Source organism: Varanus komodoensis, unplaced genomic scaffold, assembly GCF_004798865.1.
Source record: "Varanus komodoensis strain SLA01 unplaced genomic scaffold, ASM479886v1 scaffold1, whole genome shotgun sequence".
NCBI lineage: Eukaryota > Metazoa > Chordata > Lepidosauria > Squamata > Varanidae > Varanus > Varanus komodoensis.
Window position 1 is genome coordinate 111,800,170 of NW_025335268.1, and position 26,145 is coordinate 111,826,314.

Sequence of the window (26,145 nt, forward strand, 5' to 3'; positions counted from 1 at the left end):
CTTGGACTGCAAGGTGATCAAACCAGTCAGTCTTGGAGGAGATCAACCGTGACTGCTCTTTAGAAGGCCAGATACTGAAGATGAAACTCAAATACTTTGGCCACCTAATGAGAAGGAAGGACTCACTGGAGAAGAGCCTAATGCTGGGAACAATTGAAGGCAAAAGAAGAAGGGGACGGCAGAGAATGAGGTGGCTAGATGGAGTCACTGAAGCAGTTGGTGTGAGCTTAAGCGGACTCCGGGGGATGGTGGAGGACAGGAAGGCCTGGAAGAATGTTGTCCATGGGGTCACGATGGGTCAGACACGACTTCACGACTAACAACAACAACAAATAGACCAGATGTGCTCCCCACGGGTTCCCCACCTGGGTTAACCCTCTATAGAGGTGATGGGTAATGCCTGCCTTGTGGGCCAGAGATTGCCCCTGTGTGTTCCTTACATGGCACACATGCTTCCTTTATATAGTCTGTATTTTGGCTTGACTGATGCCTCTGGGAAACCCACAGGCATGACATGAAGTAAAACTCACAGCCTGTTTTTATCCCCTCCCTCAGAGAATCCTGTAGTCCAAGGAAGCACCTGACTGATATTTGGAATGTTTTAATGGACTTACATTAAATGTTAAGAATTATCAGTAGAGTGTCCATCACTGTGATACAAACTGAAGCTGCCAAAGAGGAGACTGTAGACTGCAAGGACCATCCAGGGATGCAGTGTGGCTCTGCCCATTTTCACACAGTGTTAATGGGCAGCCACTCACCAATATGGGAATAAAGGGGTGGGGCAATCACCTGACCAGAAGTCACTGTATATCCCAGTGTCTTTGGTCCATATTGGCAAGTGTGATCTGTTGACTATGTCTCATAGAACTCTGGTGTAATTTCTGTCACAGAAATACTATGCCAGAGAAAATTGGTGATTTCACTTCATAGCTATGATGCTATCAGTGCATAAAATGAATACAAGGCAAAGTATCTATGAACCTGTCTTACGTGAACTTACTTGATTTAAATTGAGGAGACTGTCTACTATACTGGGAAAATGAATGAGAAGACAACAACATTTGATCAGAATATGAGATTTACAGCTCAGACTTATAAAAACAGTTTGTATTGCTGCACTAGTACATTTCTGCTAGTACCAGAAAGCAAGAAACACTGAGCAATGAGGAGAGGGAAAGAGGCACAGAGGAGGATCACACTGTACAACAAAACTAGTTTACAGGAACATATGACATTAGTGGACAGAGTTAGGATTCTATTAAACTCTATGATTTTATTTTATCTTTTTAATTACATAAATTATAGTATAGTATTACTATTTGCATAGCTGTATAATCTTGGGTCAGGGCTAATTCTTTAACTGATAAAGTTGTTTCCTTTAGCCAAGCAGGTCATGTACATGCACACATCCCTCTGCCTTAACTTCTAGCTGCATTCATGTACCATTTAATTTTTAACTTGGTGCTGTGGAATGCATATTCTATGGCATTTATTTCTTCGGCATCAGCGCAGTGCTTGAACTGCAACTAACTGCTGTGATGTATACTGCAGTCCATCCCAATGGAGTGATAAGACCTTGCAGGTAATAGGAGTGCCAAAATGCTTTAGAAGAGTTTTAGAGCATGATCCTGAGCATATTTAGACAGAAAAATGTCTTGCAACTCCCAGCATTCTGCATTCAGCCATGCTAGCTGAGTCATGCTGGGAGTTGTGGGACTTCTTTTCTGCATAAACATGCACAGGGTTGTGCCCTTAATCTGTTTGACCTCTTCCAGGTGAGTAGAGCTGCAGAAGAATCTAAGGCCAGGCAGGGAAAGAAAGTGATAGCTGGATGTCAATGGCAGAACAGTGGCACTTAGTCTTACTTTGATATAGCACATGCATTTATGACTAGTACCAAGATAAAATGGGTAGTGTGGACATGTTCAGGATGGGTAGGTGTTAAGAAAAGCTAAAAAAGAACTCCCTAGGTCAGTGATGGCGAACCTTTTAGAGAATGGGTGCCTTAACTGCAACCCAAAACTAACTTATTTATTGCAAAGTGCCAACACTACAATAAAACCTGAAAATTGTGGTTTTAATTTAGAAAAAACAACTCACAGCCAGTCCAAGCAAATATATATATAAATCTTTGGCAGCAGACTGACCAGCCATGCGAAAGCTCAGATGAGTTGCAGCTAATGAGGCACGGCTTGCGATGTCAAAGCCTGGTGCTGCTACTTCTTTCCGAGCATGCACATGGCCCCTATGCTCGCTGTTATCTGATGTTCAACTATTAGGGTGATGCTGGGGTGACTTGGCTTGTGTGCTGACAGAGGGTGATTTTGAAAAAGCCATCCTTGAGTAGCTTCTTCTGCACTGCTCATCATTTCCTCACATTCTAAACACATTCCAACTATAAAAATCATGCCAGGACACCTTGTTTGTCTAACCCTAACCCTACCCTGGTGCACAGCCCTAACCCTAATTAGGATTAAAATACCATTGAAAAGAGGGCAATTTTGAAAAAAAAACTTCCTTGAGAAGCTTTTTCTGCACTGCTCCTCATTTCTGCCCATTCTAAACACAATAAAACCTGCAAACTGAGGTTTCAGTTTAGAAAAAACACCTCACAGTCATTGTCAGTGCACTAACTGACCATGCGAAAGCTCAGACGAGTTGTGGCTATTGAGTCGCGGCTTGTGACATCATTACCAGGTGCCGCTACTCCTTTATGAGCATGCGCATGGCCCCTATGTGCGCTGTTATCCTATGTTCTGCTGTTGGGGCAATGCTGGCGTGGCTTGGCTTGTGTGCTGACAGAGAGGGCTCTGTGTGCCTGCTGTGGCACACATGCCATAGGTTTGCCACCACTGCCCTAGGTGATGGAACTGGGCTGGTGCTATCTTACCCTTCATCCAACCACACATTTAACTTTTCAGGGCAGAAATGCAGATATCAAACTGCATGTATGCAGAACACATTGAATACACACTTTTTGAAAAGTTCACCCACAACACATTTCTTGAAGTCCACATGTGCATTTTTGTCCTTATTGTGTTCCAATTAATCATCCTTAACTATGCATGACTAGAGCTGGACTGGGGTGGAAGGCTTGTTTTGCACGTTTGCAGGCACCATGACTGCCATCACTGTAGGAAAAGGCACAGCATGCTAGCCCGCTCACTGTCACAAATATGGGCATCCTTCCACTCAGAGCAAGACTGTCAGAGGCACAATGATAGGAGGCATGGAAATAATTCATGAAAAAGTATAGGGAAGAGGTTTTGAACATATTTGTGCAAAATTCTTATACTTATGGAAGAAATAGGACCTCACAAACATTTTGCACAGAACGTCATAGAACTTTATAGAACTTTAACTAGAGCTGTCCTCTTGGCACAAATTGTGACAAAGAGAAGTGACAAACAGGAATATCTCTGCCTTTCCCCTGTTTTGCTGCTGCTGCCACATTCAGTGGAAACAGCCAACTTCCTACTCCCAGAATGATGCTATGACATCAGTAAAATCAGTGAGTGTGCACGCATGCATGTGTGAGTGTATGTGTACAGTCACATGAAATACATGCCTTCATACTAGGGATGCAAATATGTGGAAAATGGTCACCCTATCCCTCCAAAACCTCACTTGACCTTCACCACATCATTAAAACAAGTTGAACTGAGCAAGGTTTTGGACTCAGCCTTAACCTTAACATACAGTGATTCAACCAGTGCTAGCTCTAGGTTTCTGATGGCTCTTCAGGAAGTTTACCCTGCGTGAATCAACCTTCTCACCATCATTATCGCGAGCTGCTATTGCCCATCGAAGAGGTGCTTTCTCATCATTGCTACTAGTTGCTTGCTTGGCAGGCAGGCAATGGGTTCAGTATGCAGGGGCATCGACTGTTCACTCTTCTCATCACTACTCATTGAGCCAGAGCAAGAGGCAGGAAGCTCTTGCCAGTGGGACTTAGAGAGGTGTGGGCCCTTGACAGGTACTCAGCTTTGCCTACTTTGGAAGCTGATCCAGGATTCAACACAAATACATTATTGACAATGTAATGGGTGCCAGAAATTTCAGGGGTCTCATGGCTGGAGAGAAGGACATAGGACCCATTGGTGAGGGTATTTATGGATGGGTTAGACATGCATATGGTGGGCATGTTGTGAGCGGAGCTGGCTGGAGCCAGAGGTCAGACTAGATGGCCCGGGAGACCCCTTCTGACTCACTCTGTTTCTATGTTTCTATGTCTAGTGAACTACCTGGGACTATGTGAGTAGGCCTCAAATCCATTTTCAGGATCAGAAAGACATATAATGTGAAACATCAGACCCTCTTATGAGAGGACAGAATGCAATTTCTGAGCTAGTGAGTAAGGTTCAAAATAGAATCCCGTCATGATGTTTGAATGGATATAATTAATGCTCTCAGAATGGAAGCAGCGTCTTGGTGCCATGCATTCATTTTAGCATCTCTAACCAGAGATGTAGCTAGCTTTGGGGCAGGGGGATGCACGTTTCTTTCCTGCCCATCCCTTGCTGTCACCACCAGCCCCCATTCTGCTGCCACCTGCCAGTCTTCCTTTCTTCCTTAAAAACAGATCAACAAACAAACTGGTGGTGATGCCAAGACCTCCTTCTGTTAGCCTGATATCATAACATGTTTTTTTTAATTTTTTTAAAAAAACTTAACATTCTGAGTAGCAGCCATATGAACCACTGAATCCTTCCTTTCTAGTGTGGTGAGCACAGGAACAGCAGTCTTTAACTTTTAAAATGTCATACCATGGGGATTCAGGCTTGCCTGGTTGGCTCCCTTGCTTTTCTCTGGGAACAAGGCCTAGTAGGAGAGGAAAGGCTTAATTAGGGCTGCTCTGAACCCAGACACTTCAGACTTGTGTCCTGAGGTCTGGTCTGGCTGTGCCACTGTTTCTAGAAAGCTCCCTCTGGTACAACTGTATGTGTAGAAGACAGGTTGTGGCAGTCCCTGCTGCTGTCCTGATATTCTGCCTCAGCTGAATGTCGGTAAGGGGCTCACATCACACAGAACTTCTTGACACTAGCTGGCTGCAAAGTCATTCACCACCATGATTTTCATTAATTACAAATACCTATTTATTTGCCTTTTTTGTTTCACACACAGAGAATCAGAGAGAAAGAGAAACAGGACTTACAGTTTACTGTGACCTTTACTTTTTTCACATCTGGGGCTGAAACTTCATTTTCAGCACTGCATTCATATTCCCCAGCTTGGTCCCTTGTAATTCCATAGATATCCAGATATTGTCCACTTTCGAATGGTTTTGCTGAAATTAAAGAAAACAAACTATGTTATTTTTAAAGCCTTTAAAGGAAGTTTCTCTGTGGCTGAAAGATGCTTCATCCAAGTATAAACAATCAGTTCTTAACTTGCTACTGGAAACTGCTGACAAGGCTATTCCAAGAATGAAAGGGAAGACCAATAGCATATCTCACTCCTCTCCTGTGTACAGAAAACAACTTCATATTGTGCAGCCTCTTCTAAGTTGCAATACTGTAACCGTGACTAGTAGAGGAAGGAATATACACATCTCTTTATAATTGATTGGCGTTACATAACCTCAGCATACATCAAATAAATCTATGCCCATTTTGCAATTGAGTTGAACAGCCTTCTAGCAGGGTAGATGAAAATTCACCATTACACCTCAGTTTTTATTGACTTTTATAAAATACAAGTTCCACTTTAACTAGAAAAAGGCTGGCACGTATTTCAGATCTTTGTAATGGAAAGGCATTTCATTTTGACTAAAGCTTTTGAATCGAAGTATTCTGTTAACAGCTTCAATATCCATTATGTTCCAGTTCATGCTTAAATGTGTATACAAAGCTACACTGCATGTGCCTGATTTCAAAATCAAGGAAGGACCAGCCAGAGATTAGAGTACTTTATGTGCTCCAGGCCTCCTTACTCAAACTGTCCACAGATAAACCCCATACTCAGGCTGCATTCTTGTCAAATCTTATGGAAGTAGGGTGGAGTAAGAGAAAAATAAACATGGTGCTCTCCAAGGTACTACTTGCTATTGTTCTCCCTTTTTTAATTGTATCTCTGCCAACATTGTATCATTTTACTGTGTTTTATTGCTCGTGCCCTGCCTTTGGATTATTTATAATGAAGAGTAGGCAACAACAACAACAAAAACCTTAATTAAGCACCCAGGAAAGCTAAGCACTGCTAATTATGGACATAAGTTAGCAATACTGTATTCAAATTTATTATAAGCAGTCAGGATTATGAATGAACTTTTCCTTAGAATAGATATATCATATCATAAAACAGTAGATTTGAAAGGGGCCAAGAAGGCCACTGGGTCTAACTCCCTGCTGTTGCAGGCCACCAATTTACACCATCCCACTCAGGTGGCTGTCCAGTTTCTTTTTGATTGTCTCTAGTGTGGGAGAGCCCACCACCTCTCTAGGCAGCTGGTTTCAGTGTTTTACTGATTTGACAGTAAGGAAACTTTTCCTGATATCTACCCTGAATGTGGGTTGATATTTTTAAAATTATTTTCAAAGGACTACAATTACAAAATGAAACAAAAAAGAAACAACACAAGATATACCCCCCCCCCACACACACACACACAAACACAGATTTAATGCACCCCTCGACTGGGAACATGCCTTTTTTCCTTCATTTTTTCCTTCTTTGTTTTTAGCTCTTTTGTCCAAAAATGCATTGCATCAACAAAAGGTTTAATATCCTTCCCTTTTGTTAGTGCATATGCAATAAACAAACCCCATATATGATTAAAATCATTCTTCTTTATTCACCCTAATCCCGCACACCAATTTATCATTGACAGCTATATTCCAAACTTCTTTATACCATTCAGTTAATTGAAGGTCCCATTTCTCCGTCCAGTTCTTTGCTATTATCAATTTTGCTGCTGTTATCAAATTTATTATTAATTCTTTAACATTCCATTACCATTTTTTCATAAAATATTAATAACAATGCTTGTATTTCAGGATCTGCTTCAGTTTTTAAGTTCAATATCTTGCTAATCTCCTTAAATAATTATCTAAAATTTCTTAATATTTTCACAATCTCACCACATATGGAAATAGGTACCCATTTTTCATCTGCATCTACAAAATAAATTAGAATATTTATTATCCATATAGAATAATGGTTCTAATGGTTCTGGGCACCAAGATTTAAGAAAGATGCAGAACAATTAGAAAATTTTCAGAGGAGGGCAACAAAAATGATTCAGGGTTTGGAAACACTGCCCTGTGAGAAAAGACTGAGAGAATTGAGCATGTTCAGCCTTGAGAAGAGAAGACTGGTGGGGAGGGGGACAAGATATCCCTCGATAAGAAGCTCAAAGGCTGTCACAAAGAGGAAGGTCAAGATCTCTTCTTGCTGATACCAGTGTAGGACATGGAATAATCAGTTCAAGCTGTGACAACCCAGATTCAGGCTAGATATCAGGAGATGTTTCCTCACTGTCAAATCAATACAATACTGGAACCAGTTGCCTGGACAGGTTATGGGCTCTCCCACGCTAGAGACCTTCAGAAAGAAACTGAACAGCCATCTGAGTGGGATGGTGTAAATTGGTGTCCTGTGACAGCAAGGGGTTGGACCTGATTGCCTTCAACTCTACTGTGCTATAATTCTATGATTAATAACAGATCCTTACTAAAAATATGTATCAGGTAGGTCCCATACCCCTGCATTACCTTGCAGTGGATCAAAAACTGGAAAACAAATAATGTGTTTGGATAAAATTAACCTCAGATCAGCACTCATCATGGAATACCTTGAAAATTTGAGGATCAGCAGGAGATATCTATAATCTGTTTAATATGGATGCTTCTGTTCTGAATACCTGTGGTGTTGTACTTCACATTTCAGGAATAGCTGTTATATGCATCCATGGAACTACCATGATGTAGTCTGATTTTCTTTTTTGGAAAACTGTCCGAGAATTTCAGGAATTTTCACTGCTTATACATATTGGGAAAAAAAGCTTCAGGCAACCAACTACAAGGAGAACAGCCACAGCACTCAGATAAGACAATCCTTAATAGTTCTTGATCTGGAAACTGGTAAACATTATGTCAACAAAGATTAGGTAGTCATCACTAACAGAGACTATTAAAATCAATAATAGAATATTTTCAACATTACTTGAGGGTCATTATCCATAAAGTATACAGGTTGCAGCAGGCACATTGAAAATAATAAAAAAATGCTTACATAACATGAAAGCTATTTAAAAGGATAAGAGTGATACTGTCAGATTTCATGGCATGGAAGCACATCGCTTGCAAAATGACTAACATTAGTTTCTTTTCATGGGTTCAGTAACACATGCATGTTCAACATTTGAGATTTCATTATTGAATAATGATTTGTGTGTGTAACGAGCTGTTAGAAGGGGCTTAAAGTTATTGGAGAGCCTGGCTGGTCAACTAAATCCTGTGACTACCACAATCCTCACCTGTGAAGTATCTCTTTCACTCCCTGCCAGCATTTACTGAGGAAAAGGCCAGGGGAAGTATATATTTTTGATCACTGACACTGAAAAAAGCACATGGAGTACTTCCATCCACCCAAGTCCAGTTTGGCTCTACATGGCAAGGGCTTGCCATGGTTAGTGCATTTGTAGATTTAACACAGCACTGTGCTTTCTTTTTTACAGTTCACTCATTCAGCAGCCATGAATCAACTACAAGCATGCATGTGATACATGGATGCTTTCAGTAAAAGGATACATTCTAGTATCCTAGTGATAGGCACCAGTGTTATAAGGGCAGTATTGTATTTAGAACAAGTTTTGATCAGTGATTTTCTAAACAAGCTTGAAAATATTGATAGAGTCTGCCTAAAACTAATTAGAAAAGTCATATGTTTTCATTGGTCAAAGACAAGAAAAGCTGCACACACTAGCTTGAAGGAGTACTTTGTTTGGGTTTTAGTATGAACTGACCTAATTTAAGCTTTCTGAACTAATATGTGGAGCAGATTGCAGATATCTTCACTTTATGCACTTCTCTGACTTTTGCAATTCAATTCTTTGATTAAAAAAAGAAAGCATAGAACAATGTGTACATTGAGCAAAGTGTTTACAAGACTGTGTACATTATGGAAAACAGTATACCAAAGGGCATATGTTAGGAAAAAAGGTTTCTTGAAAAAATATGTATATTTAGGAAAAAAACATACAAAAGGTATATGAATTTTCCTGTGTGAGAAAATGAGCACAAAATCTGTGTATTTTTCTTCTTTTGCACAGAATGAAAAATGCAAATGTGGAAGCATAATGGAATGCACATTTGCAATATAAAAGGTGAAACAGACACAATGCTCCAGGTCAGACAGTCATTCTTCATGTAGGAAAGGATAAATAGCAATCATCCCTTTGTCCATTTGTATGTATAACTCATATGCCAGGAATCCATTTGTTTATAATATTTAGACAATGATTCCTATTTTTAAAATCCCATAGAGGCTTATATAGCAAATAAAACATTGAGGCTTATAGCAAATTAAACAATTATAGAAACCCTACATTTGAACAAGTGAATGATTGGGAAAAACAGGCAAACAGTTAATTAACAAACAATTAATTAAGTCTGTAATAATTGTTAAAGGCACACACTCATCAGTGGCTGACATATTCCAGAGGAGAGGTCATGTCAGAAGTTGGGCCCTAGCACAGAGAAGACCCATGGTCATGTTCCCGCCAGATGGGACCTTGCAGGATGTGGCATGCACAACAAGGCCACCCCTAAAGATCATAGCAATCTAACAGGGGAAATTATTTTTTCAGGTAACCTGATCATAAGAAGTTTAGGGATTTGCATGTCAGTAAAAATGCATTAAATGTTGCTTGGTAGAAAACTGGCAGCCAGAGCAGTTCCTTCAGCACAGGTGTTATGTCTGCATGGCAAGGCAGGCTTCTCGGCAGCCTTGCCGAATCATTCTACACGAGCTGCTTCTTCCAAACTATCTTAAGATTAGTGTTACAAGATAGCATTACAATAGCCTAGCTAGAGTTCAGTCCAGGTTAACAGTACATGGATCAAAGAGATTAAGCTATCGCTGTGAGGGAACGGGTGAAGTTGACATATCAGTTGAAGTTGGTAAAAGCTGTTTCATAGGAATCTATAAGCATTTAATTCCCATTTATAAATCACATTAGCATGTCCCTATCATATCACTAAAAGCCAATGCAAGCAAGAATGCAATTCTCAATTTTCTCAATTCCTCAAACTCGCATTCATATTTGAAAGCATGCACCTGCACAAAGGTGCTCTCATGCAACCCCTTCGCACACCTGGATGTCCATGTTTTAATCTATGGAGGGAAGGTACATTTTCAGTTAGGAAACTTTATATATCTCTATGTATTTCAGTTAGGAAAGAGGCACATGTCTGGAAAATTCACTTTTTTCAGGAGGGGAGGGGAGGGGAGGACTCTCATGTTCATGAATGCAATGAAGGTCATACAAGCTTCATGGAAGAATTTGGAGAACTTCAGTGCACTTGAACGTTCCATGTTCACTCATCCCTAGCATTCTGCACTATGATAATCACTTGGTTTTCTTATGATGAGGGGCATAATAAGATTTTCAAACAACATACCCATGCTTTCAATTTCATGCAGAACAGGCCAACTTGCTAATTCCCAGACACAGAAGCCAATCATTCAGAATTACTCTCCAACTAATTACTGTTCATATTACTGAGATTCAACGTCAGGTTATTGGTTTTCAGCCAGGCTACCAATATGTATAAAGGCATCTCCTGACTCAGATGCACTCAAAGAACTGAATGCCATCAGTGAACTGGTGGCACTTTGACTGCACACACCTAAAGACCACACCCAATGGCTTCATATATATGCTAAGCAATATTGGAGATAAAACAGTGCCTTGTGGCACCCATGGCATATTTACCAAGAGACCAAGGTACAACCGTCCAATGCTATTCTTTGGATCCTACTCTGCAGCTAGGAGTGGAACCAGTGGAAAACAGTATCCCAAATTTCCAATCCACAGAGATGGTTCAGGAGGATTTCATGGTCAGTAGTATCGAAAGAGGAAACCTGACCATGAGCACTGTGGTTCCCAGCCTCCATTGCAGTTGAACCATGCATAGTGGGATTTTCCCATCCTTCATAGTCTGAGACATTTCTACGATTGCAATGCTAATGGAGTTTGCTCTGCAGTCTTGAAAGCAGTACCATTCAGCTTTAGCCAAGGTCAATATTGCTGCCACTCTGATATTGACAGAAGTGACAGGCTTCAGAAGCCAGTGAAGTACTACCACACAAGCAGCATAACTTGCCAATTTTAGGAAGCAGTCATCAACCCAGCTGAAAAATGTCATCAGAAACAATAACTGTAGGGAAAATGGATGCACCTTGTAACAAGGTACAGAAACCTGTGAAGGAAGAATAAAAGAGAAAACACTAAAAGTGAAATGAAATGTAGAAAAGTTGCTAGGGGTGCTCCTGTAGTTCTTATTAAATCTGTAATTAGTGTCTGTCAGAGTTTCTTAGAACAAAAGCTCATGTGGGTGTATGTATTTGAAGGTACTACAATAATCTAATAAAATTATGTGCTACAAAAGCTATTATATAGAGGAGTCACTATCAAGCTTAACAGGTTTATGTAGGTTGCAAGATGCATTTATAAACTCTTGACTTGGGTGGCAGAAAAGTTAGTGGATTCTAAGTGTGGGGAACTATGAAGTTTTCCCAGGTGGAGCTGCAAAGAGAGGTAATAAATATCAATTTATTGACTGTCAAATGTCCCATAGCATTCTTTCCCACTTGCAAACAGGCAGTATTGCATAGCATAGGACAGCAGCCACTTGTTAAGGAAGCAGCATAAGTTTGCTTAGGAACTACAACCATAATAATTTCCTCAATCTACAGATTAGGGTTGGGTGAGAAATTCAATTGCACTTCCTGAACCTACACAGTAACCACAATAGTAAAGTACTGAGATGCATGAAATGTTCTGATAAACTGTAAATCCACAAATGTGTACAAAGATGGAAGAAAATTGAACACAAAAATATACATTTGAAAAGGAATTTATAAATACCTTTATAAAGTACCATGTAATCATGTTAAAGTATCATGAGCCACATTTCTCCCTCTGGCAATCACCAGCCTTGAGCCCTTTTCAGCAAAACTCTATTGCTTCTACACATCATTCATCTAGCTGAGTTTCTGAGCATGCACAAAACGGTTTGTTGAACCCAACCTAGCGATTACTTCCTAAATCTCTCCTTATGGATGGACCTGTGACTTAACCCTTGGGGAGGAGTGCTCTGAAAGAAAAGTGAGTGCTTTTTCCCACAAGCTTCTCAACCAGTTGGGCTTCCCATCACTGCTGCTGCTTAGGCATGGACTAGCTATGAGAAGAGTGGCTGGTATCCATTTGAAGATCCTCCAGTCTCAACTGACCCTCCCGCTTCCTGCCTCTCCATTGTGTCCCAAGTTAGTCTCCACTTCTGCCCTTTTGTCCGCCCTTGAGCTAATCCCTGGTCCTTCCATCTCTCTGGTATCCCAGGGCCTTGAGCAAAGTCTTGCTCTTCAGTCCCATTGAAATATTCCAATTCTGTCTCGGAATCTGAATCAGTAAAATTGGTGTGTCACAGATCTGACAGAAATGCTTGCCCACCGCAACTACCAGCAAAACCACAGTTAGAACAAGAAACTTTTAAAAACATTATTAGGACAGAAATATTATTACAGCACAACCAACTATGAACCTCATATAAAGTCCTACAGCTCAGAAGGAATAAACTAACCAACACTGAAGGCTGATCTGACAAAACGGTCTTCACCATTCTTCAAAGAGTAAACAAGGACGAAGCTGAAGCCTCCCACAAGATTGGCACAAGCCCAGCCAAGCCCAGTCTTGCTTAACTACTCGTCAGTACAGAATATTTTTCTGATTTCTGGAAAGAAAACATCTATTGTATAAGCTATGAAAATGTTTTGCATATCACTTCTTTATTGATGGTCACTTAAATACGCAAACTTTTTGGAAGTTTTTTCTTCTTTACTACAGTTGGAATTTCACCCAGACGGAACAAATGTTTCTTTATTAATTTGATATATCTCTACCTTTCCTCCAAGGAACTCAGCATAATACATATGGTCTTTCCTTCCTTTTATTCTCATAACAGCCTTGTGAGTTAGGCTAGTGAGTTAGGCTCCAACTAGCCTAGGGCTTCTCAGTACACTTTCAGTAGCCACACCTATAGCAGGTGGGTACTTGTGGTGAAAGAAAACAATCTTTCTCTTTTCCTTCTATATATGTGCACATATCTAAGTACTTATTCAAAAAAGTATCATGAAATGGATTTCCATCATTATACAAATGCATCATTAATGCAACAAATCTTTTAAAGCTATTAAATTGATGCATTACTGTCCATCATGGTAATGCAGTAATACATTGGTACAATGACATGAGAATAGTAAGTAACAGTAATGCCAGCATAAACCTGTCTGTTTCCAGAGAACATCCTCTAGCATGTAATAAATCAAAATTTTATAGTAAACTGCATTGCAGACTCCCTTTAATACTAAGTGGTAATCCTCAAAAGAGTCTTTTATTGAAAAAAAATCTTTTTATGCTCTATTCAGAGAGAAAATGACTCACAGGGACAATTTATATATATATTTTCCTACAAGCACAGTGTCCAGTTCAATATTGCTTGAAAATTGCTAGTTTTGAGGGTAGTATACAAATTAGTTTTAAAACTTCAGGGAAAACCCAGTTTATTTCCCCCTACCTCAAAGTTATATTAACTTTTTTATCTCTGAACCAAACCGCTGTCAGGCTAAATTATATACTACTGAGATCCATAAAGTTACCACACTCTGAAGTAACTTTGGATTTTCTATTTATAGTCATTTTACCAAGGCATCTTTCACCAGCTCATGTGCTAGGAGATATTAAGGTATCAATTTGGTTGCCTTAAGGGTAGAATCCTGATATAAAGCACATCTATCTACTTTTCAATATTCATAGCAAAGATAAAAGTAGCTGCTCTCTGTTGGGAAGAATGTTATGCACTTAAACAAATAGACTTGATGAATATCTATATGCTGTATGGTTAGCAGCATGATCAGTCATCCTTCTATGGAGGCAGAAAAGAAAGGCAGGCATCTCTACAGTCCAGGAACCTATGTCAGTGTTCTGTAAGTGATCAATAAAGAAGCAACAAAGTAGAGTTAAGAAAGTTTTTCTGCAAGGATCATCATTCTGAATGTTCTTCTCTCTCTCTCTCTCTCTCTCTCTGGGTGTGTGTGTTTGTGCATCAAATTAATTGTTCAGAACTTTATACTTAAGGTACTTTTAGTCTGTTTCTATGAATGTTTGCTCTGAAATACATTTGCCTCAGATATTGGGCTGTGGGGTAGAATAAAATTGAAACAAACAAACAAACAAATTCCACTGAAGGGGGAATAATGTTGATTGGGCATGTACAGATCTGCAGTTTTAATGGAAAAATTAATATAACTGTGAAAACTTTAACCTGGGGACAGCCAGATCAGTCAGCTTCTCTTTTTCCTACATTTGAATTGCTTAATTCACACAATAATTCAATTGCAAATATGAAGAAATGTGGGAATGTTGGTACATTCTTATAAAAAATGAACCAAACCAAAATTGTCATTTGTTCACACTAGCCAAATTCCATAGCTACTACTAATCCTGCTATATTGTACAGGAAAATGCAAGGATTGAAAGCCAGGCTTTTAAAGAAGAAAATATTTAAAGCTCTAGGCCTTGGTGGATGAATATGTTAGTTTTGGTTTCTTCCACATACAGTGTTTTAAAATCTTATATTCCTTCCATTCCAAATATGAATAAAATTTGGTAACTCTTTATAACATGAAACAGGCAAGTGATCAAACGTAATTCTAACCATTCCTACTTTAAACTAGGGATGTTCAATGCCAGGAAACCCATTCTGTGCAGTTGCCAATTTCACCTAGATTTTTTAAAAAAGCTTTACACAAATCATAGTGCCTGATATTTGTGCAAATACTGCATGCCACAATTTGAAAAAAATACTGAGCTTTGCAGTTTACACAATTTTCCTGCACTTAAAAAGGAACTTTAACGAATCACAGCCTCTTTAAAAAGCAAAAATCTCCATGTTGGCTTAGTTATGTCCTATTAAATGACTATCATTGTGAGAAAATGAAATGGAATCTCGAGGATCAAATTGGGAAAATGTATCAGATTTTCATCCCCCAAATTGATTATTCATGCATCCCTATCTTAAATCCTTATGGTGAGAATTTTAGTGAATAAACCTTCTCAATGGTAATCTTTAAACAGATCTCTGCAACGTTTGTCCAGAAAGCCAAACACAAGCCCGTACCACCTGATATAAAATGCAATCCACAAATCTTTCCTATGTCTCTTCTTTTCATTGCTTGTCAGGAACTGTGGTATCTAACTACTATACTATGCTTACTTCAATATGTCAAAAACTGTGGAAGTCTGTTTTAAAGATAGTCTTGGATTAGCCTTTTAAAGTGTCACTGAATCTATTCTACATGTTGCAGCCTCAGTATAACAAGTACAGGACTGAGTATTTTTGAGGAAGATCACCAGTATTTCTATTAATTGAGAAGTTAAGAAGCCTCTCAATTAATTTGTCCCATAGTAACAGGATACTTGAGGTATGCATCTCCTGTGACTTATACTTAGGACATTTAGTTATGACAATCAGCACCTCAGGTGATGTACAAGCTTCACCAATTTTAACTTGGCCTGTTAAAATAGAGCTAGACAAGTTCTTTTTTATGGAGGAACAACTTGGGAAGCCTCATTATTTGGGGCAGACAGGTCTCAGAAACCTGGATATATGCAGGTGTCCAACCAAATGTTACTATTGTTTTGTATTGCATGAATAACCGCTCCTAGTTGAGAAAGGTCTTTCAAGAAATGTTCATGCAACAGAATAACAAAACAGTAAATCTTGACATATCCCTCCAGAAACAGCCCAGGGAAGAGAAGAAGCACAAACTCTGTGAAGGATCAAAAGAATAAAATAATAATTGGGCAGTTAGTGGCATGACTTGTGTGCCCCACATCACATCATGGCCAGCCTTCTGCTATGTTGAAGAATCTCACTTCTTCCTCCTACGCATTAACTTAAATGATACAGATTCTATTATAACAAAAGTAGAGAAATAAAGAGAGAGAATGAGAAAGAGGAGCATGTCAGAGCACATGGCTTGGCAGCCGAGATAGGTAAACCTGTCATGGCCAGTGCTGTTCTGGTATGAAAAAGAATTGATGGCCCAAAGACAATTGTACTATAGATACTGGTGCCCTGTTTAGAATATAATATAGCTATGAAATCTCGTTGCACATTGTCACTTTGGATCAGTCTAGTTCCTACATCCATCATACAGAATCGTCACTTTGGATTTTATTCAGTAAAGAACACAACTAATAATCAATCCATGCTTTTAGCATATGTTTAAAGAGTCCTTGTTCAGGAGCTGTGGTGCATTCTCCTTCATGCCTACTAGAACATGAAAACACATGTAAAATACATGCGGTAGATTGAGAAAAATGACTTTCAACAGGCAAGGGCCATTATTCATAATGGCCAATGTTAGCATTTTTCTTCCCTACATTAACAAATGAATGTCCTCTGAGGTTTTGGCTATTCCTGGCCAAATCACAATTGATTCCTCCTGGTGCAGTTTATCACTGAAGATTTTCTGGCTAGTCTCCAGACCCATTCTAACTCAGCTGCAGAGAACAGATGTTTCACCTCATTCTTCTATCTCTTACCTGGTGCCCATAATCAAGCTGTTTCCTGCCAGAAGAATAATGATGGCATAAGGGAGGTATGTCACTGTGCATCCAATAAAACCACTGAATTGTTTTACATGGTTTCCCTGCAACATCTAAAAAAGGTATGAGTATACTTCTAATAAATTCTTAGTCATCTAGAGCAGTCCAAATTGTCACTGTAATCTGAACAGCCACACTTTTCAGGACCACATAGGTACAGAGGGAATATGAAACTGGAGCTGACCTATTTAAAATATGTGAATGTATAGTTGATCACATGGGTTCATGTCCCAGTCTCTCACATGTTCCACCCATTACCTATGTCACTGGACCATTGGAGGCTGCATGCTCCTGCAAGTGAGAAATCAGAAGAGGTATTCTCCAATTACCAGGCTTCACCATACCTTACCCTTTTAATGGCTGGGGTCTTCTATGGGGTGTCCATGGGAAACACCTCCCTTGGTGACTGCCAGGCTGGCTGAATCTTCTGATATTTACACAGTTCAGCACCAATAGAAACCTATTCCACAGAAATCTCAGCTCCTGGTAATTTAATTTAAATTTAATTGTGTTAGTATTTTTAAAAAATGAACAAAGGGAGAAGGGGAGTACATTTTGGTGGATATCAAGAAAAGTGTTCAGAGCCATGTTGGTGCATCACATTGCCAAACGCTGGTCTACATTTGTCTCAGCATTTATGTATTCTCCTTTTATCCTGCCCTCTGTCCACAGACACTGTACACAGTTCCCGCCTCCCCAATCATTCAGCAATTCCTTCACAACTGTGCATTAGCATTTTCTGGAACTCAAAACTGGGGGAATTGCTGCTATTGAATTTGTTGGTATATGCATAAACATATATTTCTGCATCATTTGGTCCCTTTTTCTCCATGGCACTGTGTGCTGTATATCATTGAACAAATCATGGCAGCAGCACTACACTGCACCACTATGTGGAATGACAACATTTTTGCACTAATCTGCTCTACCAAGGCTTTTATGGGAAGCTTTCTCTTTCGTTCGCCATTCAGTTGTCTAGCAATACCTTTTGTCCAGTAATTGAATTGAATCAACTCCTAGACAGCCCCATCATTTGAGTGCTCTGAAGATATATTGCACTAATATATCGTCAGAATGACAGAGCTATGATGATACATTAGTGTAATATATCTTCAGAGCTTTACCACCGTCCAGAAATAATAGGCATTGTATTGGATAGAGTTCACTAATGGCACACACACACGCTCATACACAAGCAGACCTGGAATCTGCTAGTGGGGAGGGGGGATACTTGCAAAATGAAAGGGCAACAAAGCCAGGACTAACTGTGGGCTAGCTTCTATGATTGCGGCAAACTGCCATGGTTTTTATAAGTCACAGTGGGCTACGGTTCATCCCAGCAGCCACTGTGAATATTCAAGCCGTGGCAGTCATTTACATTGCCTTACTGAAATCTCTGAACCAAACAACAGTACGTTGTTGGCATGATTAACAAACAACCCCCAACTCAAGAGCTATTTTGGTTTGAAAATTCACCGTGGCTGCTGGTAAGTACCACAAACCATGATGGCTTTAAAAAAATCATGGTGGGCTACAATAAGCATTTGAACCTTATAAACATTTACAAATAAATCATTATCAACATTTATTTTTTTACATGTCTTGCATTTCTGACATCATAACACGTTGACTTGTGAACCTCTTGGTAGGATAATATGTTGGTTTCACATTTCAAAATAGCTTCTGAACTATGGTAAACATCAAGTGGAACACTTCCTTCTGCTCTGCTCATGTTCCAGTCAAGAATTTTTCACAGCCAACAATTATGCCATGGTCCAGATGGTACTGCTATCACTCATCATCTCCCTTTCTCCTCTTTTGCTTCTCTCATCTCCATCCACTGAAAATCTGCAGAGATATTTTCTTTTAATGCTATTATGGTTTAGATAAAATAAATTGGAACATAGAGGTATAGCATTTTAGACCCTTTTCCACCAAACCTCACAATAGAAATGACACCTGCTCACAGAGAAGTGGGGGAAATCCAAGAAAATAGCTTTGATTGTGCAGTAGGCAGTATCATGCTCCCTACTGTACCATCACCAGCTCCATGGAAGGAACAAGAGAAAGAAGATTCTGTGCCCAGTTACTTGTTACTTGTTCCAGCTACAGGGACTTGTGGTCAGGAACTTGCTGGTTGTATGTCATTTATATTTTACCTGTAAGTTGCCTTTCCCAACAAGGAAAGATGCAATGGATTTAAATAAATTAATTTACGCAATTATGGATTTCTCCTCTCTTTTCAGGGAGAACAATAGCCTTTGTCAACCCCTTTCCCCGGGAATTTGGAAGTAAGCCATTGTGAACCTAAAATTACACATTTATTCTGTGTATCTATTGTTTGTTATCATGAGGCTCCTCCATTTTCTCACCATATCATGGGATATAATCCTAAAACTCTCATTACTTTTATTTTCCTACATCAAGGATGGGATGTAATTTGACCCTCCAAGTTTTGCAGCTCTCTAGCAGCTATTGTAGTTGGGCTGATAGGAGATGAAGTCCAACCACATGCTCCCCACCCCTGTTCTATATAAGTGTATCTGGCAAATTTCTAGAAACCTGATTCCTTTACACACAGTCACTTTTACCTCTTCCTTTTCCATATGTTTATCTCACATCTTCCATCCCAATAACTTCATTTCATCCTGTTAAATGCATGGTAAGGCTTAGAAACTTTTTTCCTTCTGACATTCTGCAGGATTACAAAATATCTTCATTACTGCTGTGAGAGTAGGTTAACATCTTCTGACTGTACCTTTTACACATCCTTGGGAAAAGGAGTCTTAATTTTTGTAATAGCCATTGATTCCACCTTTGAACTTGCTATCATATTAATTATGAACCTGATGTAGCATCAGATAAAATCCTGACCCTTTCCTTCACATTAATGGGGAAGGGGATATAAGCACTAAGAAACAGCAAAGACTTTTTTTAATAGGAGTGTCACAGCAACATGTGTAAGCCCTCCCAAAATTTTTCTTTTTCATCACAAATAGTGGAGTTGCCTCCTGTTTTAGTACAATTAGGTCATATGTAAAACACCTGATCTCACTTTGGATACTATCAGCAACTCCTGGTCCACGTCTATCCCTTTGAGACATATCACCAATGTTTATGCATTTTTCATAGCTAGCCTTCCAGTTATGCAATTCCTGTTTCTTAGTTTATGATATCATCTATTAAAGGGTCATTCATCTGCCTTATCTTATTAGAAATATGCTAAAGCTTGAATGGACATAAATCAGACATTCATTTTAAAAAGGATAAAGTAAAATAAATAATGTTGGTGAGGAACATAACAAAATTGCCTAACATTACACAGCTTATGCAGTAGGAGAATTACAGGGGCATTTCTGGGGTCAGGGAGATGTCAATTTCTCCTTCCTTGTTGAGGTTGGCACATTCACTACTGCAGCACTTTTGGGTGCCACACTGTAAGTTCAAGTCCCTGCCATGATTCTCTCATCATTCTGGGATAGAGAACATGCTAGCCTACAACTCTACAACAGGCCGTGAGTTCTGGGTGATTTGCTAACCATCTGAAAAAGTCACCTTCTCTGGGTCCAGATGACAGAAGAAACTACACCTACTGAGGCTAAATTATATAAATCAGGGAATATGGCTAACATGCCACTGTAGCTTATTACCTCTTTTAATTTCATGCAAACCAGCTCACTTCTCTGCTGAATGCCATTTATACATTACAAGGGCCTAGAGTTTGATGTGCGTGGGGAGGATGGGCCAAGAAATGAGGTTAAATTGTAGATCATACTTGAAGATTCCTTGTATCTATATGGGCTATTCAAATTTTGGAACAGCAATCGGAAGAAGAACCCAAGTCCAGATATGTCTCTGCAATTTTGTTCCCACTCTATGCTCTGTGATGTATCAGGAGATTTTGCAATATTCCCATCTCCTCTTTCTTTGCTAGAATAAAATTAACCACCCTGAACATAGAGGTAAGCATGCACACTTCTGACCTGGATCAGAACCACTCTGAATTTAGGGTGGAGCTTTAAGCCTCTCTGAGATGCTTGTCTCTGAAAATAGCCTCTTGATCACACACATGCACGCAAAGCTGTTGAATATCTGGAGAGTTCTCAAGGTCAGGACACTTGAGAAGCTGAGATGAGATCTATGCTGGGTAACTGCCAAACATTCTCAAAGACAGTGGACTATGTGCAGAACTGTGGTGACCCACCAAGTACAGAGCTTACACACAGACTGATTCAGAACATTCAGGGTGATGTCTCTGCTTTTCAGTATGCTGTCTAGATTTGCCATAGCTTTCCTCCCCAGGAGCAAGTGTCTTTTAATTTCTTGGCTGCAGTCCCCATCTGCAGTGATCTTGGAGCCCAGGAAAATAACATCTGTCACCACCTCCATTTCTTCCCCATCCATTTGCCAGGAAATGATAGGACCAGATGCCATGATCTTAGTTTTCTTAATGTTGAGTTTCAACCCAACTATTGCGCTCTCCTCTTTCACCCTCATCAAGAGGCTCTTTAGTTCCTCTTCACTTTCTGCCATTAGAGTGGTATCAACTGCATATGTGAGGATGTTGATATTTCTCCCGGCAATCTTAATTCCAACTTGTGATTCATCTAGCCCTGCCTTTTTCATGATGTGCTCTGCATATAAGTTAAATAGGCAGGGTGACAGTATACAGCCTTGCCGAACTCCTTTCTCAATTTTGAACCAATCAGTGGTTCCACGACCAGTTCTCACTGGTGCTTCTTGACCCCTGGTGCATATAGGTTTCTCAAGAGACAAATAAGATGGTCTGGTACTCCCATCTCTTTAAGAACTTGCCACAATTTGTTGTGATCCACACAATCAAAGGCTTTAGTATGATCAATGAAGCAGAAGTAGATGTTTCTTTGAGCTCCCTAGCTTTCCCCATGAACCAGCATATGTTGGCAATTTGATCTCTAGTTCCTCTGCCTCTTTGAAACTCTGCCTGTACTTCTGGTAGTTCTCAGTCCACATACTGCTGGAGCCTAGCTTGTAGGATTTTGAACATAACTTTGCTAGCATGTGAAATGAGTGCAATGGTGTGGTAGTTTGAACATTCTTTGGCATTTGCCTTTCTTTGGAATTGGAATGTAAACTGACCTTTTCCAATTCTCCGGAATTCTGCATTCAGTTGGGTGTATCTATCCCTTTCTCCCTTGCCTTTTGCTTCCCTTCTTTTCTCAACTATTTGTAAAACTTCCTTAGACAGTCATTTTGCTTTCTTGCATTTCTTTTTCTGTGGGATGGTCTTAGTTGCTTCCTCCTGTACAACGTTGTGAACCTCCATCCATAGTTCTTCAGACACTCTGTCTATCAGATCCAATTCCTTAAATCTATTTGTCACCTCTACTGTATATTCATCAGGGATATGATTTAGGTCATACCTGAGTGGCCTAGTGCTTTTCCCTACTTTCTTCAGTTGAAGAATAAATTTTGCAACAAGAAGCTCATGATCTGAGCCACAGTCAGCTCCTGGTCTAGTTTTTACTGACTGTACAGAGCTTCTCCATCTTTGGCTGCAGAGGACATAGTCAATCTGATTTCTGTGTTGAGCATCTGGGTCATGTCCATGTGTAGAGTCGTCTCTTGGGTTGTTGGAAAAGAGTGTTTACTATGACCATCGTATTCTCTTGACAAAATTCTACCATCCTGTGCCCTGCTTCATTTTGTACTCCAAGGCCAAACTTGCCTCTTATTTTGGATATCTTTTGGCTTCCTACTTTAGCATCCCAATCCCTCATAATGATAAGGGCATCATTTTTTGGTGTTAATTCTAGAAGGTTTTGTAGGCCTTTATAGAACTGGTCAACTTCAGCCTCTTCAGCATCAGTGGTTGGGGCATAGCCTTGGACTACTGTGATGTTGAATGGTTTGCCTTGGATTCTATTTATGTTCTATTGTATTTCAATGTATTTTATTGTGTTGTAAGCCGCCCCAAGGTTTCGGCAAGGGGCGGCATAGAAATGTAATAATAATAATAATAATAATAATAATAATAATAATAATAATAAAAATTCTAACTGAGATCATTCTATCATTTTGGAGATTGTATCCCAGTACTGCTTTTCCTACTCTTTTATTGACTATGAAGGCTACTCCATTTCTTCTGAGGGATTCTTGTCCGTAGTAGTATGCGGATGGTCATCTGAATTAAATTCACCCATTCCTGTCCATTTTAGTTCACTGATTCCTAAGGTGTCGATGTTCAGTCTTGTCATCTCATGTTTAACCATGTCCAGCTTGCCTTGATTCATGGATCTTACATTCCAGGTTCCTATGGAGTATAGATCTTTGCAGCATCGGACTCTCCTTTTACCACCAGATACATCCACAACTGAGCGTCCTTTCAGCTTTGACCCAGCCGCTTCATTCTTTCTGGCGCTACTAGTACTAGCCCTCTGCTATTCCCCAGTAGCATACTGGACACATTCCAACCTGAAGGGCTTATCTTCCGGCATCATATCGTTTTGCCTTTTGGTACTGTCCATGGGGTTTTCATGGCAAGGGTACTGGAGTGGGTTGCCATTTCCTTCTCCAGTGGATGAGCTTTTGTCAGAGCTCTCTGCTATGACCTGTCCATCTTGGGTGGCCCTGCATGGCATAGCTCATAGCTTCTTTGAGCTACACAAGCCCCTTCGCCACGACAAGGTAGTGATCCATGAAGGGGTGTGTATATGAGGAAATGTTTATAGACAAAATGTGTATGTTAGAGAAATGCAATTTTAAGCAGTATTTTCAATATAATGGACTGATTTGAAAATTGAACACAACAGGCTTTTGATTGAATACAGGCACAACTCAGAGAGACCAGAAATACACTGATTCATCTAATGGCAATTCATTCTGTGTGTCATAGTGACAATGGGACTTAGCCATCACACATAAAAGCTCTTTAGAAACATACCTCTCCAGTAATGGTGATGTGTAAGCCAGTCCTAAGAGAAATACCAGAATTATATTAGTTGGGGGGTTTTGAGGAGTTTGGAGAGTAAGTGTTGCCTTGCAGCTCCTCTGACTAACATTTCTAGCTCTTGCCTTCTAAAATGGAAATTATAATAAGCATGCTGTGCATACAAGTGTAAGGAGGCAGTATTATGTTTCAGACAACCCCAAATTCTTTTGATTCTAGTTTCATTCTTCAGCTATTGATGCTGCACTTTGCTCTTAAATGTCAGAACAAAATAACTAATACCTGCAATTTATTCAGATGACATTTCAACAATATAAGATTTTCAGATTACAAGCTTCTGCTTCATGTTCCTTCTAGTGTTACACTAAATGTGTAGATTTGGCGGATTTACATAATAGCTTTAGATAATGAATATTTATAATAATGAATGAATTTACATAATGACTGCAAGTTAAACATGCCCCATTAAAACTGCATGCTCTAATTTATGTACTAAGTTAAAATAATTTCAGTTTATTTTCATTCATGTTAGACTATCAGTTTTTGCTTTACAAAAAGAAATGTGTCAACCTCTGCCAAGCCGAGGATAACTAGCAGGAGGTGCCTCACATTAAATTAGGCTTCATTGTATAGTTTTTATTCAGAATTATGATTTCATATCTGCCAGTAGTACCCTCAAAAACAATTATTAATCTGCTATGTCAAATGCTTTGCAATGTTTTGACTTGTAGCTAAATGTCCAAAAAGTGTCTGGAATTTTATTGGAAATGCAAACTAGGAAATCAGGCAATAATTCTATTGTGAACAAAGCCCTTTACATATTTGGCCTGTCCCTCAACCCCTGCAATATCACTCATCTGTATCCTCACATATGCTGATTTCTGATCCACTGACATTCTGACTATCTATGGTCAGGATTCATTCTTGTCTCCACCAAGCAGGTGTTTTTTCCTTTTCCCCAGCCTTCCAGCATACTTAAATAATATGTTGTTAGTATTTTTAATGCTGTCCTTATGCACGCCTCCAAAGATAGATGGAGCAGAGCTCAGTGAGAACTAGCCAAGGAGTGCTGAACATAGGAGCAATTTCAGAGGAAGCAACTACTGGTGGTTGTTGCTAGTCAAACTCTTGAATCAACAGCATGGAATATGTATCTTCTGTTTGTCAGGAATCCTAATAATTGAAAGAGAATTTTCAGCCCTCAACATCACAGGAACGAGTCTTACATAGAAGGCTAATCTAAGACAGTTGTCTATTCAAAACAGAGCAATACTCTCCTCTCATCACAAGATCATCAAGGCTAATTTAAATCCTTGTGATCTGGATGAGAGTTCTCGAAGTATGGCTAAGTCTGGATACAACCCAATAATAATAGTTAAGAATCAAAAAATGTTCTGCCTTTTCATGAGACCAAAAATCTGTTTTCTGATGTGGTGTCTTATTCTACCTAATGGAGGGCTGCTCCCGTTTAACTGACCAAATTTTTATGAATTTCTCAATCACTGCTTGCTTGCTTTTATTTTTTTCATGCTGCTTTTAAGCAAAATGAATTAATAGGTGAACACAGCAACAAAATTATAATTTCTGTTGAGCAACACACAAATTGTAACTGAGTCAGACTACAAGGGAAACCTGAGTAAAGAAAAAAAAAGATGTCTTGAATTTATTAGTGTAGGTGCCTGCCTGAAGTCCACAAGAAGGACATTGCAAAGGGTAGGTGCTACAGCACTAAATAAATAAATGCACCTTTGCTAGTACTGATAAGGTAAACCTCAGGGTGATGCAGAAACACAACAAATTCTCCTCTTAAGGAGACGTAACCTGTTCTCAAAAGAAGGCCCCTATCAACCTCATAGCTGCATTCTGCTCCAAATTCTGTGCCAAGCACACACAGAGTTTGGCTGTGCCATAGAGCACATTACAATAATCCAGTCTGGAGAATGCCAGTACCTGAAACACCACGGCCAAGCTAACACAGTCCAGGAATGCCTGTAACTGGCTAAAAGGCATTCCGAGTCATTGGGACTATGGTTTTATGTTAATTTTTGTTGTCTCTCTGTTCTTAACCTTTGTTAACTGTCCTTGGATATTGGGTGATTTAAAAATGAAATAATAAGTAACTAAGCCACCAGTGACAGAGATGGATTAAGGAGCAGCCCTGAAATAAACTTCTGTTCCTTTAGCAGGCGAGCAGCAACAGACCCATTTCTTGGATCCAGGAACCATCCAGCTACATTGCTTCTATCTTGTCTGGCTTTGGCTTTCATTCAATCCACTGCTTCCAAGCATGAGGCCGGAAGTGCACATCCCAATACCATCCTCT

At 39.6% G+C, this 26,145-nt stretch overlaps 1 protein-coding gene across 2 annotated transcripts in view; it reads right to left on the reverse strand.

The window, feature by feature from the left end:
- The window catches only part of NEGR1 (neuronal growth regulator 1), a 622,087-nt gene that overhangs the window by 164,702 nt on the left and 431,240 nt on the right, over positions 1-26,145 (reverse strand). For both annotated transcript variants that reach the window (XM_044440795.1, XM_044440784.1), the window contains exon 4: positions 5,159-5,290. In XM_044440795.1, coding sequence (XP_044296730.1) covers positions 5,159-5,290 — 132 coding nt within the window. The remainder of the gene's footprint in view (positions 1-5,158; positions 5,291-26,145) is intronic.